The sequence below is a fragment of the Spermophilus citellus genome, assembly GCF_964194105.1.
Source record: "Spermophilus citellus genome assembly, chromosome: 4".
Lineage (NCBI taxonomy): Eukaryota > Metazoa > Chordata > Mammalia > Rodentia > Sciuridae > Spermophilus > Spermophilus citellus.
Window position 1 is genome coordinate 26,199,767 of NC_138185.1, and position 15,382 is coordinate 26,215,148.

The 15,382-nt window shown below is 47.7% G+C and overlaps 2 protein-coding genes across 5 annotated transcripts in view; both read right to left on the reverse strand.

The window, feature by feature from the left end:
- HM13 (histocompatibility minor 13) overlaps positions 1-15,382 on the reverse strand; it is a 43,818-nt gene that overhangs the window by 12,472 nt on the left and 15,964 nt on the right. For 3 of the 4 annotated variants that reach the window (XR_014021635.1, XM_081291538.1, XM_081291539.1), the window contains exons 4-8: positions 10,627-10,715; positions 7,695-7,780; positions 7,488-7,613; positions 6,723-6,780; positions 3,336-3,419 (exon numbers count right to left, since the gene is read on the reverse strand). Coding sequence is in view for 3 of the 4 variants with exons in the window: in XM_081291538.1 (XP_081147664.1) it covers positions 3,336-3,419; positions 6,723-6,780; positions 7,488-7,613; positions 7,695-7,780; positions 10,627-10,715 (443 nt within the window). In the remaining variant the exon portion in view is untranslated. Of the gene's footprint in view, positions 1-3,335; positions 3,420-6,722; positions 6,781-7,487; positions 7,614-7,694; positions 7,822-10,622; positions 10,716-15,382 lie in introns of all 4 variants that reach the window. The other variant, XM_081291540.1, reaches the window with a different exon arrangement.
- MCTS2 (MCTS family member 2) lies at positions 7,868-10,584 on the reverse strand. Its single transcript, XM_081291545.1, has one exon. The coding sequence runs from the start codon at positions 9,265-9,267 to the stop codon at positions 8,722-8,724; it is 546 nt and encodes a 181-aa protein (XP_081147671.1). The 5' UTR covers positions 9,268-10,584; the 3' UTR covers positions 7,868-8,721.

Below are 15,382 nucleotides of genomic sequence, written 5' to 3' on the forward strand. Positions count from 1 at the left end.
CACTTGAGCCACATCCCCAGCCCCATTATTTTATTTCTTTATTTATTGATATGTGGTGCTAAGGATCAAACCCAGTTCCTCACACAGGCTAGGCAAATGCTCTACCACTGAACTACAACCCCAGCACAGTAGAATGCATTTTGACACATCATACATAAATGGAGCATAACTTCTCTTTCATCTGGCTGTGCATGATGTAGAGTTACACAGGTCATGTAATCATATATGCACATAGGGTAACAATGTCCATTCATTCTACTATCCTTCCTACACCCATGCCCCCTCCTCTCCCTACACTCCCTTCTGTCTAGTGCAAAATACTTCCATTATCCTCATCCCCTCAGTGTGCCCAGCTGTTTAAATTTTTTTTTTTTTTTTTTTAAATTTGAGACAGCATCTCAGAAAGTTGCTTAGGACCTTGCTTATTTGTTGAGGTTGGCCTTGAACTTGCAATTCTCTTGCTTTGACCTCCTGAGTCACTGGGCTTACACAGAGAGTAGAACTTTGATTCCTAAAGTCCATCTGGTCTTCAAAACAAGGCTCCGCTCAGACTGTGAGGGCGTGATCAAGTTACATTTATTGTGGCTGCTGAAAGATTGTAGATATGTATGGATTTGGGAGGGATAGACACACAGATATCCTGTGCTTGCCTTAAACCCAGGACTGTGACCAACAAGGACACTGGAGAATTCTGTGGGGGGTGCCTGTGACAGATCATCCTCTGGTGAGCCAAATGGTTCAATGGATGGCATTTCTTCTGTCTGGTGGAGTGGCTTTCTCCTGGTTATGGGGGAAGCCAGTCACCCCTCCTCATAGCACTGCAAATTGCAGAAATCCTTGAGTTCTAGCCCACACCCTCAGACCCTCATGGCCATGGCAGGTGGAACCAACTCTCTGAACTTCAGTTTTCCTGTCTGTACAATGGACCCTCTACCTCATGGGGCTGCCAGGAGCAGTGAAGACAACAGACAGACAGCACCTGCCTCAGTGCTCGATGCACAGCAGGTGCTTGACAATTGGCAGCTGTCATGATTATTCTATAGTTATTGTTATTACTATCAAAAGTACAGTTTTGGGGGGCTGAGGTTGTGGCTCAGTGGTTGAGCGCTTGCCTAGGATGTGCAAGGCCCTGGGTTCCATCCTCAGCGCCACATAAAAATAAATAAAATAAAGGTATTGTGTCCAACAGCAACTAAAAATAATTAAAAAAATAAAAAGTACAGTGCCGTGGCTCCGTGGCAGAGTGCTTGTCAGGCGTGTGTGAGGCACTGAGTTCCATCCTCAGCACCACATACAAAAATAAGCAAATAGAATAAAGTCATGCTGTCCATCTATAACTAAAATAAAAAAAAAAAAAAAAAAAAAGTACAGTTCTAATGGTAAACTTTTTTTTTTTTTGGTGTATTATAATTTTATTTTATTTTTGGTTCCAGGGATTGAACCCTGGGGTGCTTAACCACTGAACCACATCCCCAGGTTAGTCATTCATATATATACAAATGAGTGTGTGTGTGTACACACATGTACACATACACACACACACACACACACATTTTTTTTCCCCTGGGGATTGAACCCAGGGCCCTATGCATGCAAGGCAAGCACTCTACTAACTGAACTATATCCTCAGCCCTATATTTTATTCTGATACAGCGTCTGCTGAGTTTTTAGGGCCTTGATAAGTTGCTAAGGCTGGCTTTGAACTTGAGATCCTCCTGCCTCAGACTCGAGTGCTGCTGGGATTACAGGCCTACGCCACTGTGCCCAGCTGGTGCATTATAATTAGACATCAGTGAGACTCATTGTTACATATCTATACATGCTCATGATTTAACAATACAATTTGGTCAATACTGTTCCCCAGTATTTCCCCTCATCCTACCTAAGAGTTCCCTTTCTCTAACTCTACAGGTCTTTTTATAACAATCAACCCCCATCTTTCTTTTTCTTTATCCTCTCTAGCTTCCATGAGAGAAAACCTGATCTTTGACTTTTTGAGTTTGGCTTACAAACATGTTAATTTCTAACAGTCCCTTCATTTCTGAGTGTGTTTCCTCACTGGTGAAATAGGGCAAGCCTCTGCTTCACATATCTTTCATGAGATCAAAGAATTGTAAACAGAATTACATACCACATCCTTAGTTATTAGAACTGTTATTACTTCCTACAATGGGAAAGAAGTTGGCTTTTTATTTGTTCCATGTGTTATTCTTTTTAGCTGGCTTCCAATCCTCTGACTTCTGACCCTCTTCAGTTCTGAACCTGATACTAGGGAAACCAGTAAGACCACTGGTGCTCACTCTGCTGTTACTCAGCCCAGGTCTGTAGACAAACTGCCTCCAGAGACCAGCGCCTTCAGCAGTCCTGAGTGGGAGTGTGGCTCTGGCCTGGGAATTTGGGATGCTGGTGCCCCAGGGTGAGGCAAGCTGATGATGTGAGGGATGCATGTCTGTGCTTGGAACTGTGGACAAGGCCCCTATGTCATATCCCATGGGAACACTGACCAGCACCCACATGTAGAGAGAGACAGGGCTCAAACGCTAGTATGTACAACAAAGTACATCTCTATGCATGCAGGTGCTCTCCCTGAGGCTTCTCAGAACAGGGGAGGGGGAGCAAGGGGACTTTGACAGTTTTAGGACATCTGTAATCCTTGGAAATACTGGGAATGTGTATGCACAAGAGGGTCAGGTTCTTTTAAGATTGTCATAGGATGGGCTTTTTCCCAGAGTGTATCTTAATCTGTATTAGTCTTTCATTGTACATTTATTCTTTTTTCTTGGCAGTACTGGAATGGGACTGAACCAAGGGGTTATACATGTTAGGAAAGTGCTCTACCATTGAGCTCATCCCCAGTCTTATTTTGGTAGTTCTTGAGTTATCAACTGGACCAGAGCTCCATGGGGATAGTATTTCTCTTTTTATTTTGTACTAGGGATTGAACTGAGAGGTGCTTTATCACCACTGAGCCACACCCAAGTCCTTTTCATTTTTTATTTTGAGACAGGGCTGCTTAGAGCCTTGCTAAGTTGCAGAAGCTGGCCTCAAACTTGTGATCCTCCTGCCTAAGCCTCCAGAGTTGCTGGGATTACAAGTGTGCACCGTTGTGTTTGGCCCTCTCTAAGGACAGTTTTGCTTGCTGTTGTCTGCCCAGGGCTCTGCTCAGGGCCTGGCACATGACTCATACTCCAAAATGTGTGCTGAGGTGGGATCCTTCATTAAACCCTGGGCTGACCTTTTTCTCACTCCCTTTCCCAAAGAGTACAGCTGTGTTTCACAGTACTCCTCCTTGTTCTAGAGAACCCTTGCACCACAGCCCACGCCCCAGAAGTCACCTGGAATGACGATATCTCCGAGTCCCAGCATAGCAAAGTTGTCTGCTTCAAGGCCCTTCTCCAGCAGGTCCTGGGGAAACACCACTGCAGGGAGAGACAGGGGAGGAGTTGGCTGGAGCCCAGCTTACCCAGACTCCCCGCCCCCACCCCTGCTGTATGAAATGCACACATCTGTGTTTCTCGGGGCAGGGGGCTGATGATCGCAGGCCTGCTGGCAACAGTTCCATCTGGAATCACAGCTGGTTAAAGTGTGGAGAAATCTGGGGTCAACTAGGCTGAGGGTTTAATGCCTTTGTTGACCACACAGTTCTGACATCCATAGGTTTTCCATCTGACAACAGGAGTGTGGACAGATGGTGGTACTTGTTCTGAAGCAGTGTGAACCTGGGCTATGGACTCTTTATGTACCAAGGGAGAAAAGGCCATGCCACTGCAAATTCCTTGATTAATGTCCCTTACTCAGAATCCTGCTGCAGCTGTTAGCAGGGAAGTGGTTACAAGTGGGCTTTAGGACCGGCGCCTGGCTCTGCTGTCTTGTTGCACAGGTTACTCGGCTGCCTTAGTTTTCTTACTTGGAAGCACTCCCACAGGGTGGTACTGAGGGTTAGATAACCTGAACCACAGTACTGGCTGCTATGCCATGTCTTCTACTAACCCATCCCCGATTTTGTATCTTCCTGGTGGTGGTTTGAATGTGGTGTATGACTATGCCAAAGAGGACAATCCTGTTTCCAGAATTCCTGCCTTTCTTTGTGTCTAGGGGTATTTACACAACTCAGCTCTGGGCAACACTATGCACACAGAGGTGCCCTGGGGCTCGTGCTAAAATGCAGAGATATCCCCTGCCTGTCTACGTCTCCCTCATTGAACGGGACTCGAACCCATTTAGTATGACTTCAGCATATGTGCTGTTTTTTTTTTTTTTTTTTTTTTTTGGTACCAAGACATGACCACTGAGCTACATTGCCAGTCCTATTTTGTATTTTATTTTATTTTTGGTGCTGAGGATTGGACCTGGGGTGCTTAACCACTAAGCCACATCCCCAGCCCTTTTTAAATATTTTATTTGGAGACAGTGTCTCACTGAATTGCTTAGGGCCTCACTAAGTTGCTGAGGTTAGCTTTGAACTAGCAATCCTCCTGCTTCAGTCTCCCGAGCCTCTGGGATTACAGGCATGTACCACTGCGCTGGGCTTTTGTATTCTATTTAGAGACAGGGTCTCATCGAGTTGCTTAGCGCCTCGCCATTGCTGAGGCTGGCTTTGATCCTCTTGCCTCAGCCTCTCAAACAGCACCACCTTCCCGGTAGCATCTGTGCTTTGCTATTGTCGTTGAAGATTGGGTCTTGCTGTGTTGCTCATGCTGGCCCTGAACTCTTGGGCTAATGTGACTTTCCCGCTTCAGCCTCTGCAATAGTTGGTACTACAGGTGCTATCATGCTTGACCAGCATCTGTGCTCTTAACCATTCAGCTCTTGAGCCTCACTTCTAGAAGACAAGATCTAGGCCAGGTGCAGTGGTACATGCTTATAATTCCAGCTATTTAGGAAGCTAAGGCAGGAGCACTGTTAAGTTCAAGGCTGGCCTGGTAAACTCAGCAAGATCCTGTCTCAAAAAATAAAAAATAAAAAGGGTTTGGATGAAGCTCAGTGGTAAAGCACCTCTGGGTTTGATTCCCAGTACTGCAAAAACAAACCAATCAACAAACTTTAAGACAACGGATCTCCCCAATCTAGAAAGTCAGATTCCAAGCACCAGAAACTAAATATGAAAGTGTCACTTCCCTGTTCAGAGCCTTACAATGGCTTGTCCACTGCTTAATGGGCAGTGTCAAGTTCTTAGGCAGGAAATCTTGGCTTCTCCAAATCTGGCCTGTCTCCCTCTTTCCAGTCCCTTCCTTGCGGCCCTGCGGAACTCAGCTGCACTTCTCTGTGCCTCTGTAGTTCTTTGCTCCCAGGGTTTCCCATGCGTTTTCCTGCTTCTAGCCCTTTGCTGAAGTGGTAGACTCTTCTCAAATACTCATGCTACCCTTGAATCCTTGGTAAATGAGCATTTCTTCTTTGTGACCCAGGAAAGGTGCTCCTGACATCCTGGCTGGGATCGCCAGGCTTCCCCATCCCTGGGCTCACCCATTGTAGCTTGTGGGGCATGAATTTCATGTGGTTTGCCCAGTATCTGTGTCCTTACTTTAGAGAACAGTCCTCCCTTCCCTGATAAACTTAGTTCTGGAGGCTGCCAAGTCATACTCTGACTCCTGGCCTTGGAGAGGACAGTAAACCAGGCCCGGGGAATGTTGACCACCTTCCTGATACTATCTTCTCCTTCCTTGCTATCTTGTCTGACTGGTTCTAGCCCCCTTTGAGCCTCGTGACCCTGGAGGGTGATTTATGGTTAGTCTAGGGCTGAGATTCCAAGCTAATCGTGCTTTTCCTATCCCCCTTTCTGAAGCCCAATTTGGACTTGGGTCTGTCCAAATCCCAATATTGGTCAGTAAAACATGAAGGAGGCTGAAAGGGGGATTTGAGGAGAAAGACCCCTTCCCTGATGGGACACGGTTTCCCCTTTGCGCCTCTGGACGTGGCCTGTGAGAAGCCAATGCCAGGAACTGTCATCCCATCTAGGGACCATGAAGGACTGAGCCAAGTGACAAGTGGACATACGGAGATTGGTGGGTTGGGTGAACCAAAATAACCCTGGCTCTTGGTGACTCCATTGAGGGTCATTAACCCATCCCTGACATTTCCTAGACCTGGGCTTGCTGTAGTATAACCAAATTTCCCCCTTCTTTAACACTGCCAATAGTTGGGACTCCCCCGACCCTTTTCTTTTTAGCTGTGTTGGGGATTAAATCCAGGGTCTTGTGCATGCTTGGCAAGTGCTCTATCATTGGGCTACCCCCCTCACCCCCACACCTATTTGGACTTGGGTCTGTCTAAATCCCAATATTGGTCAGTGAAACATGAAGGAGGCTGAAAGGGGGATTTGGGGAGAAACACTTATGAACAATGGTTACGCTGAAGAACAAAATTAAGGCCGTGTAAGATGTGAGATGGGGAACACTGCTCTCAGTTCTCAGCACGGAGGTCTCCTGTTCTGGAAAGCCCCTGTCTGCCTCCCAACAGGCTGTTCCCCACTCCTGCTCATTTACCACTACACTGCATCATTACAGAGCAGCCCAAGGTCAGGGCCTGGGCAGAAGGCAGCTACTCATGAACACAGCCAAGAGAATACACGAAGAAAAGGAAACCAGGCTGGAGAGACCCATGAGATCTTGGAGGAGGAAGAGGTATGTGAGGAGGAGATAAGGGAGAAGTATTGACCAAAACAGGGACCATAAGCCAACTGGGGAGGGCAGGGTGTGTTCCCCACTGTGGGGTTGATCACTTACATTTTATTGGCGCCTCAAATGACTTGGCCACAGTCACCATAACGTTGGTACCGAACACCTGGAGGGAAAAGAGAGGAGTCTGAAGGGAGGCGAGGGGCTAGACGGGAAAGAATAGCTGTCCTTGGACTTCTGGATGTGCTGCTGCCTGACATGTATGGGGAGTGGGACAGGGGCTGGCAGGCCCAGAGCAGAGCTGAGGTTGAGCAAGGTGGCCACTCATCCTGGTTCTGAGCAATAAAAAGAAGAACTTCAAAGGTGACTGCCCCAGCCAGGTAGCCTGTCTGTTCAGGGTTCTGTCCCTTCTGAGAGATTAAAAACCCTGGGCACAACCCACCCCATGGGAGAAGAGACCACCTGGGTCCAGGGAAAGTGTGCTTGAGCCGGGTTGATCTCAGTCCCTCAGTGGGGCCTCATAGAGTGAGTGTGTTAAGTCTTGAAGCCCAGGGCTGGTGTGCAGCCAGAGCACAGCTGGCCTGTCCTCTAGGTCAGGGACCTTGATGGACCCATTCTACTGCCCTTGTCTGAACATCCTTGAGCCTCAACTTGCTTTTTTACAGAGATGTGGGATTAAGTTATACTTCTGCCAGGGCCATGAGGGTGGGTGAATGTCCCCGGGCACTGAGTGTGATCTTACAGATTGCCCCTGAGAGGACCAGCTCTGGGGAACTGACTTTTATCAGACAACTGCCATTTGGGCCAGAGAGGCAGAGGAATAGGGAGGTAGGAGGTTAAAGCTGGAAATCCTCGGTGTCCCTGCTGACTCACCCAGAAGACGTCGTAGATGAAGAGTCCACCCAGCAGGATGCAACCGGTGCTGACATTGTTCAGGTGCAGAAGTTCCACCCCATTAAGGGAGAAGGCCAGGCCAAAAAGATTGTTGGCAATCCAGTGCTGGGGAAACGAAGGGGTGAGACCAGATCGCTGTGCCCCCTTCACCCCAGCCTCCCTTTTTGCTCAGGTCCAGCTACTTACCTTCCGAAGCAGGTACCAGACGCCAACGATGCTGCTCAGGCCCAGGCACACCAGGTCCTTAGTGTCAAACTCATAGTTGACGATCTCTGGGCAGAGAAGCCAGGTAAGTCCACTCCCCAGGGCGGGACTGTCCCTCCCACATGTCAGCCTCTGGACTGAGGAGGGCATGGCTGTGGGCACTGTCAGAGGCCCTCAGGCCCAGGGGCTCAGCTGAGGCTGCCCCAGACTGGATTATGATGGAGAGAGCTCACTGGAGCCTCCCCTAGTCCCCCAATTTTATAGAGAAGGTTAAAGATACCCAGAGAGAGTACGGGTTTAATACAGGTTCAGTGGGAAGTGGTCCTTGGTGCTGGAAGCACAGGCTCTGCCACTGGTAGCTAGGTAACCTTAGGGAAAGCAGTTCCCTCTCTGAGCTTCATCTGTGAAAAAAGGCAATAGCACCTCCCTCATAGGGCTGCTATGGGAGTGAGTCTGTCCTTACAATGTCCTTAGCACAGTGCGGGGTACACAGAAGTACTCAATCAATGCCAGCTGTCACTGGTCTTTAGCAAGGTCCTAGTACATTCTGGAAACTTTACTTTGCTACCAAAGGAATCAAGGTTATTGGCACCCCTAATTCACTAGCAGAGGAAGAAGAAGGAAAGAGATGGAGGACTGGAGAAAAGGCAGGAGGGAGTTCCTGTTGCTGCTCTTGTGGGGAGCCCCCGGTAGACATCCTCATGTTAGACCCATTCTCAGTTGCTTCCAAGCTTCCTAATGAGGAAGCCCAGAGAGGTGGTGGAGGTTGGCCAGGGTCTCAGGGTGCAGTCACTCCTTCCAAATTCAAGTGCAGCAGATTGCTGCTTGTCCCCCAATTTCTGTTTTCTCCTCTGTGGTAAGAGCACCCTAGTTTTTTTTGTTTTTGAGGCATCTGTTGAATTTATTCAGCATAACCACAGAGGCATCGTCACCATGCTGTCACACACAGACACAAAACACAAATACGACACAATATCCATATTTAGCACAAGTGGATTTCTTCTAAGGCTCATTTATATGTCTTCATGTGCCACAGGCCATCGTTTAAATAATGGATATTTTCAATGCCGATTCCTTTGTTGACTTTCTCGATATCTTCTGCAGACATCTTCATGACTCCGACACACAGAGCGTGCTGTTTTCCTTCTGCCATGACCGCAACAATCGTATCTTCCGCGGCGGGATAAAGCTTTGCGCCAGAAGAAGTTAAACCCGGGCACATGATATTTGCGCCACTGAGCACAAATTTGATGGCTCCTTTATCAACCTGCTGGTGTGGCAGGATGAAAGGGTATTTGTGAAGTAATCTTAAGGTTGGGTAAAAAGGCCCTTTTCTTTGTCTAAAAAATAGTAACTCTCCATTTACCGTAAGGATTTCCATATGCTCATGGCACCGGACTATTTTGACGGGATCTTTCTTCGGCATGATTTGATTAAGCCATGGTTCGATACCTGGAAATTGCTCTATCAGTTGGTTCTTGATGCCCTTAATAACTGAAGTTTTCAACTGGATGCAGTTGGATACATTTTCCTTTTCGTCAAATTTCTTGAACATGATCCAAGGTGAAGGAAGTGGTGCCGACTGGGGTGGGCAGCAACGAGAAAAAATGAGATGCGGCCAGTGTCCGATGATCTCCGTGCTCCAGGAAGGCCGGTGCGGACGGTCGCGGCCGTTGTCGCTAACCGGAAGACGGGTCAGCCGGCCACGCTTTACGGCCCCGTAAAATGGACTACTTCCGCTGCTCTGAACCCCACGTCAGCGCTCGGCCGGATGTTCTTCCCACTAGCGATCCACTCCAGTGGGGGCAGCGGAAAGGGCGGGGCGTGGGCAGGAAGGAGTGATGGAGCAGCCGGTCAGGTGGCCGGAAGACTCCAGGGGCGCAGCTGGTGGTTCCTAACTGGACACGCGGCTGATGGTTCCTAACTGGACATGAGGCTGACCCGCTCAGGTCATGTTCTCCACCTTTCTCCAACACCCTCTGTAGCTAAGTGAGCCCACGATAGGGATGCCTGTCCTTCCCTCTGGCTGCAGTGTGAACCGATTGTAGACATCTCGGACCCGGGGCGGGGGGGGGGGGGGTGTCACCACTGAGTATGGCAGAGCTTGAGACAGATGGGGCTTGAGACCCTACGGACTCTACGGGGCAAGCTTAGCTTTTTAAAAGAAAACCCCATCAACCGTTTATTTGGCACAGATGCACTAGAGATGCAGAGAGGGATCACAACATCGCTGCGCTCTAGGGACAAAGCAGGATACACTAGGCACCAAGAGAGTGATACCTTCTGCAAGCTTAGAATTTCGGGGGACGGGGGACGAGAAAGAAAGGGGGGAGACCTTCCATTTGGTTAAGCCATTGATGATCTTGCTGTATTTGAACCCAGGATGTAAATAACCTGTTAATCCCAGCCTCTCTTAAGGTCCCCATGGTTTTCATTAAAACAAACATACAAAACCAAAACAAAACAAAACTGTGGAACTCCTTTTGCAAAATTTTAGGTGTGACCGTAATCACACTAAAAATAGACCCTATAAAATGGTCACCGACAGAGGGGTTTTATTGAGTGCTTATGTGAGCCAGGCAGTGTGCTGGGTGCTTTCCACTCATTTACTCCTATTCCTAATAATTGTGCCTATGAGGAAGGTGCTAAATTATCATTTTTACTTCATAAATGGCAGGGGAAAACAAAACAAAAAATCCCCAACAAAATCACCCGGTGCTCAGGGAGGTAAGGCATTCACCTAGAGTCCCATGCGTAGGTGGTGGCAGAGCTGGGATATGAACTAAGCCATGAGATTCCAGAGCCAGCCTCTTCCATCACTTATACTACTGAAGAACCCAATATTGGAAAGACAAAGGGGAATGGAAGGGAAGACACCCAAGACATACCACAGGGGAAAGTGGGTGGCACTGACCTTCCTTGTTTTCCCCAGAGCCCTGTGTGAAGAGCAGCTGAAACTGTCGATTTGGGAAGCTGGCTGGAAAAAACTTATTCATGAAGGGGCTGGAAGGAAAGACAAAGCTGGTCGGCAAACACAGCCCCCATGGGCGACCACGGCTCTCATAACCCCCACCAAGACCCATTTAAAGCTCTATCTCCTGGCACCCTCATAGCTGCCCTGCCAGGTAGTTGCTATTGTTCTCACTCTACAGATGAGAAAACCCACGTTCTTAGAGGGTTACTTGCCCAGGGTCACACAGGGAGATAACGTCTGAGCCGAGATTCAAACCTAGGTGTCTGAACTCTTAGTAACTTCTATATCGCCTCTTTATTTTACCACACACAGATACAGAGTTTAGGCAGACAGACTTTTGTGTAAAACAGTTTTTGGATGAGTCAGGGATTCCCAAGTCTGGCCCCCACACCACCTATGTGAGAGCCCCTTGTCAAGAAGCTCATTTCTGGGCTCCTTTCTAGACCTACCAAGTCGGATGACCTGATAGTCACCCCACCCCACTCCAGAATTTGCCATCCTACTTTCCAGCAACAGGCTGAGTTTTACAAATACAGCTGGAATTGATCAGCCAGATGAATCATAGCCCTAGGGCAGGATTACCCCCATATTCAGTTCTTCCATGAGGCCTCTCTTGCTCAAGACCAGCCTGGCCTCATGATTACCCAGCATGCCCCACTTTCTGGCCAGGCAGGGAACAGATGTTATTTTCCACACCATCTTCAGAGCAAGATAGCCTACAAAGGCCTCTTGGCCCAGCCTGGTCTTGGGATTGGTAATACTGTGGAGCGGCTACCAGCCTTGGCAACCCAGGCCTGAACCCTGCTTTGTCACACACCAGCCGTGTGGTCCCGGGAGAACCACTTCAGTAGCAGAGTCTTCTTGGGCTTCAGTCTCCTCACCTGTACGTAAGATCATAATACCACCTGTCTCAAATGGTTGTGTGATGATAGAAAGCAGGTAGATGAGCAGTTTAGCCCAGCCCTGGGTCTTGCAGCAGAGATGTTGAAGAACTGTGAACTTCTGTCATGGTGCACTCTTCTAGAGCCTCAGCTTGAAAGCATGTGACATCAGATCAAGTTGGTAATGAGGAAGGCAAATCCCAACTAACAAGCTACTTTCAGCTCAGTTTGCAGACATTGCTTTTGGGGAAGTCTAAAATCAGGGTGTGTATGGTAGGTGTGGGTAGGGAGGTGACCTGAGGAGCTAAGACCTTCACCTCTTCTTTGGGAGGTTAGTGCTCCACTTGTCAATCAGGAGAGTAGGGATGGTTAAGAACACGAGTGCTGGAGTGACACTTCGTAGATTCAAGTCTCAGTTCTCATAATAGTAGTGTGAACTTCTCTTTCCTCATCAGAAACACTACAACAATAGCTTTCTCAGAAATATTAAAAGAATTAAGTGAATGCCGGGGATTGAATCCAGGACCTGATTCATGCTGATCAAGTGCTCTACCATTGAGGAATGCCACTGGCCCCTAGACTCAGGTCTTTGTTACTGAGCAAAGATGGGCTGCCGGGCATGGTGACACATGCCTACAATCCCAGCTATTCGTGATTGAGAGGATTTATTTTAAAAAAATAAAAAGGACTGGGATGTAGCTCAGTGGTAGAATCCTCCGGGTTCAATCCCAAGTACTATATAACACAAGGGAAGTCACATGATCTTGCTGGTGTGAGTCTATAAACTTGAGGGTAGGGGCCCAGGTTATCATTTCTGACCCATCCGGGCTAGCCATGGTGTCTTGAGACACTGGTAAATGCTTGCTGAACAACTCTGAATGCACTTTCGTAGAAGGCACAGATTCTTTCTGGTCTTTGATGGCTCACATTAAACCTAAAGGTCACTGCTTCCTGCTAAGAAACCACATCCTGGTGCCCTTATCTGGGAGTGGAAGGTAAGGGTTAGTGAAACTGATGATGTGTTCCTCCTGGGGTGGCAGATTTGGGCCTTCTGTTCTCCCAGAGTTAGCTACTTGGGATATAAGCTCAGTCAGCGGTGACAAGAAATAAGCCCAAGTTCCCTTGCCAGGAGGATGTCTGGGATTTGGCTAGGGCTTGAGTTTTGGTGACAATAGATGACTGAAGGCAGGCTGTGGTCCCTGCCTTTCCCCAGGACAGGGAGCTGTGGTTTGTTCTTGGAGGCCTGAGATGGGTGGAGGGATCCTGAAGGAAGCACAGCCTGGGCTGCCATGGCTTGGGGCTCAGCTTTGCTCAGTCTTTCCACAGTCCTCTCCTTTCCAACTCTCAGCACAACACAGGTCCGCCCTCCTTAAGCCTCCCTTTCCCTCATTTTTGCCCAAACTGAAAAGAATATTGGCTTTGGAGTCAGACAGACCAGAGCTCAAAACCTAACTCTGCTCTTATCAGCTGCAAATCCTGGTGGTCATACACCCCCGTTCTGAGCTCCATTTCCATCTTGAACTTTTGCACCTTATGAGAATCCCAAGGAAGCTCATGTGACTTTCTTTGAGGAAAGTATTTAAGAAAATTCAACTTAATTGAAGAACAGTCAATTGAATCTTTGTATCAACTCTCTAAAAAATAGGATTAATTGTATTTCCCCTTTTTATTAAAAATTATTTTCAAAAAAATTTCACTGGATTAATTTCTTTTCTATATACATTTTACAATAACATTTTCATTCATTGGACAGTCTTTGGTTCCTATCAGATTTTTCAGTGCACAGTTCTGACCCTGAATGGTGAGCACACTTCTACCTGCAGCCATCCGTTATTTTAACAAGATCTAATTTTCCCAGGTCAAATTTTGTTGCTCTAAGTTTTATTAAGAAAATGATTTTTCTGTTAGTTTCTAGTCATTAACAAATTTTACAATGTGCAGTTTCAGCAAAGCTGATGGTTTTTTCTTTTCTTTTTAGTGGTACTGAGGATTAGATCCAGGGCTTCATGCACTCTACCACTGAGCTATACTCTAGCCCTTTTAAATTTTGAGATAGGATCTTGCTAAGTTGCTGAGGCTAGCCTGGAACTTGCAATCCTCCTGCTCATCCTGAGTAACTGCGATTATAGGCATATGCCACCGCACCTGGCTCTGTTGGTTTTTCTATTGACAATATCCATTACTAACAATAGTGAATTGGTTAGAAGACAGAGAAACAATTGTTTCTTGGCTAATCTGTAAGAAATCTGGGACAATGTCTCTCAGTTATTGTTCTAAATGAAAAAAAAAATGTCTTTGGTGTCAAAACGATAAAGGTTCTAAACACCCTGCTTGGGAAGTTGGATAGAAAAATGACCTTTCTAGCAGGGCTGCTGAGATAAAGTGAAATAATTCCTCAGCACAGTCTAGCAGTGGCTTTCAAGATATATTGGCGGGGCTGGAGATGTGGCTCAAGCGGTAGCGCGCTCGCCTGGCATTCGTGCGGCCCGGGTTCGATCCTCAGCACCACATACCAACAAAGATGTTGTGTCCGCCGAGAACTAAAAAATAAATGTCAATCGTTCTCTTAAAAAAAAAAGATATATTGGCTTCCTTCTCTGTGTAGTGGTAGTTGGGCTATGGGGAGAACTGGGGTGTCAAGCCTTTTACAGATGGTAGGGTGGGATGAGCTAGACTTGCAGGGAGGGTCTTCATCAGTGTGGGAAAGAAGGGGACCCTGTGCCTAGAATGATGGCTTCCCACCCGTTCCCCAGGTTCATCATGACTACAGAGGTCTGTCCTGACACTGCTAGGTTCTCTGGACCTTGGTTTTTCAGGATGGGGAATTGGACCAGAAATCTCCCAAGTTGGCTAGAAGCAGAGTTTTTGGGTAAAGGGTCAGTGAAGTAAAGGCAATACTGACTTCAGTCTCAAAACTATGGTTGAAAAACCAGCTATATAACCTTGGGCCAGCTTCTCTACTACCCAAGTGCCACCCGACACTGAGCCCTAGGCAAGCCACACACAGCGTGGCTACTCTGATCCTTCCTGCATCTCTGTGAGGACAGTCTATAGTCTCTATTTTATAGGTGGAAAAACTCATGCTCAGAGACTTGAGTAACTTAAGAAAATTATAAAGCTGGCAGAGCCAGGCCTTGGTCCCAGGGTGCCTCTGGAGCCTACGTTCTGACCGCTACTGTCCGGTCAGCATTCCTGGAGAGTAAGGCCACGCCCAGGTGGGTGTCCATTGTCTACAGAGGCAGACCCTGCTCTTTCTCTTGACTACTCTGGGAACATCCTGACAGTGAACCCTCAATAGGCATGGTCCTTCTGGCTCCTGGCCTGGTCTCTCTTCGGCACCTCTTCCAGTCCTCCTACCCTTGAAAGCTTAGTTCAAGTTGACTTCCTTTCTTCTGGGAACTTTTCCTGGTCTGCTGCCACTGCTCAGTCTTACCAATGGTTTTCAGCCTGAAGCTGTACAAGTTCCACTTGTTGAATGGAACAAGGCTGCCACAGGTCTGCAGTGCACAGGCTAGCCCTGCACAGGGAGAACGCCAATGGGAGTTCCCTGTCCTGAGAACACTGGTTCAGATCACTCACCTCATGAGGAGGTGGTCTGAGCAGGGAGGTGGTGGCAGAAAGATGGGTACTGGGGCCACACAGACCTGAGTTTGAATCCTGGCGCTGTTGCTTATCAGCTGTATCACCAGAACGTTTTTTTTTTTTTTTTTCTTTCCTGATACTGGGATTGAACCCAGTGGTGCTTTACCACCGAGCTATATCCCTAGTCCTTTTTCAGCCTCCTGAGTCACTTGGATTCCAGGTGTGCTTCACCA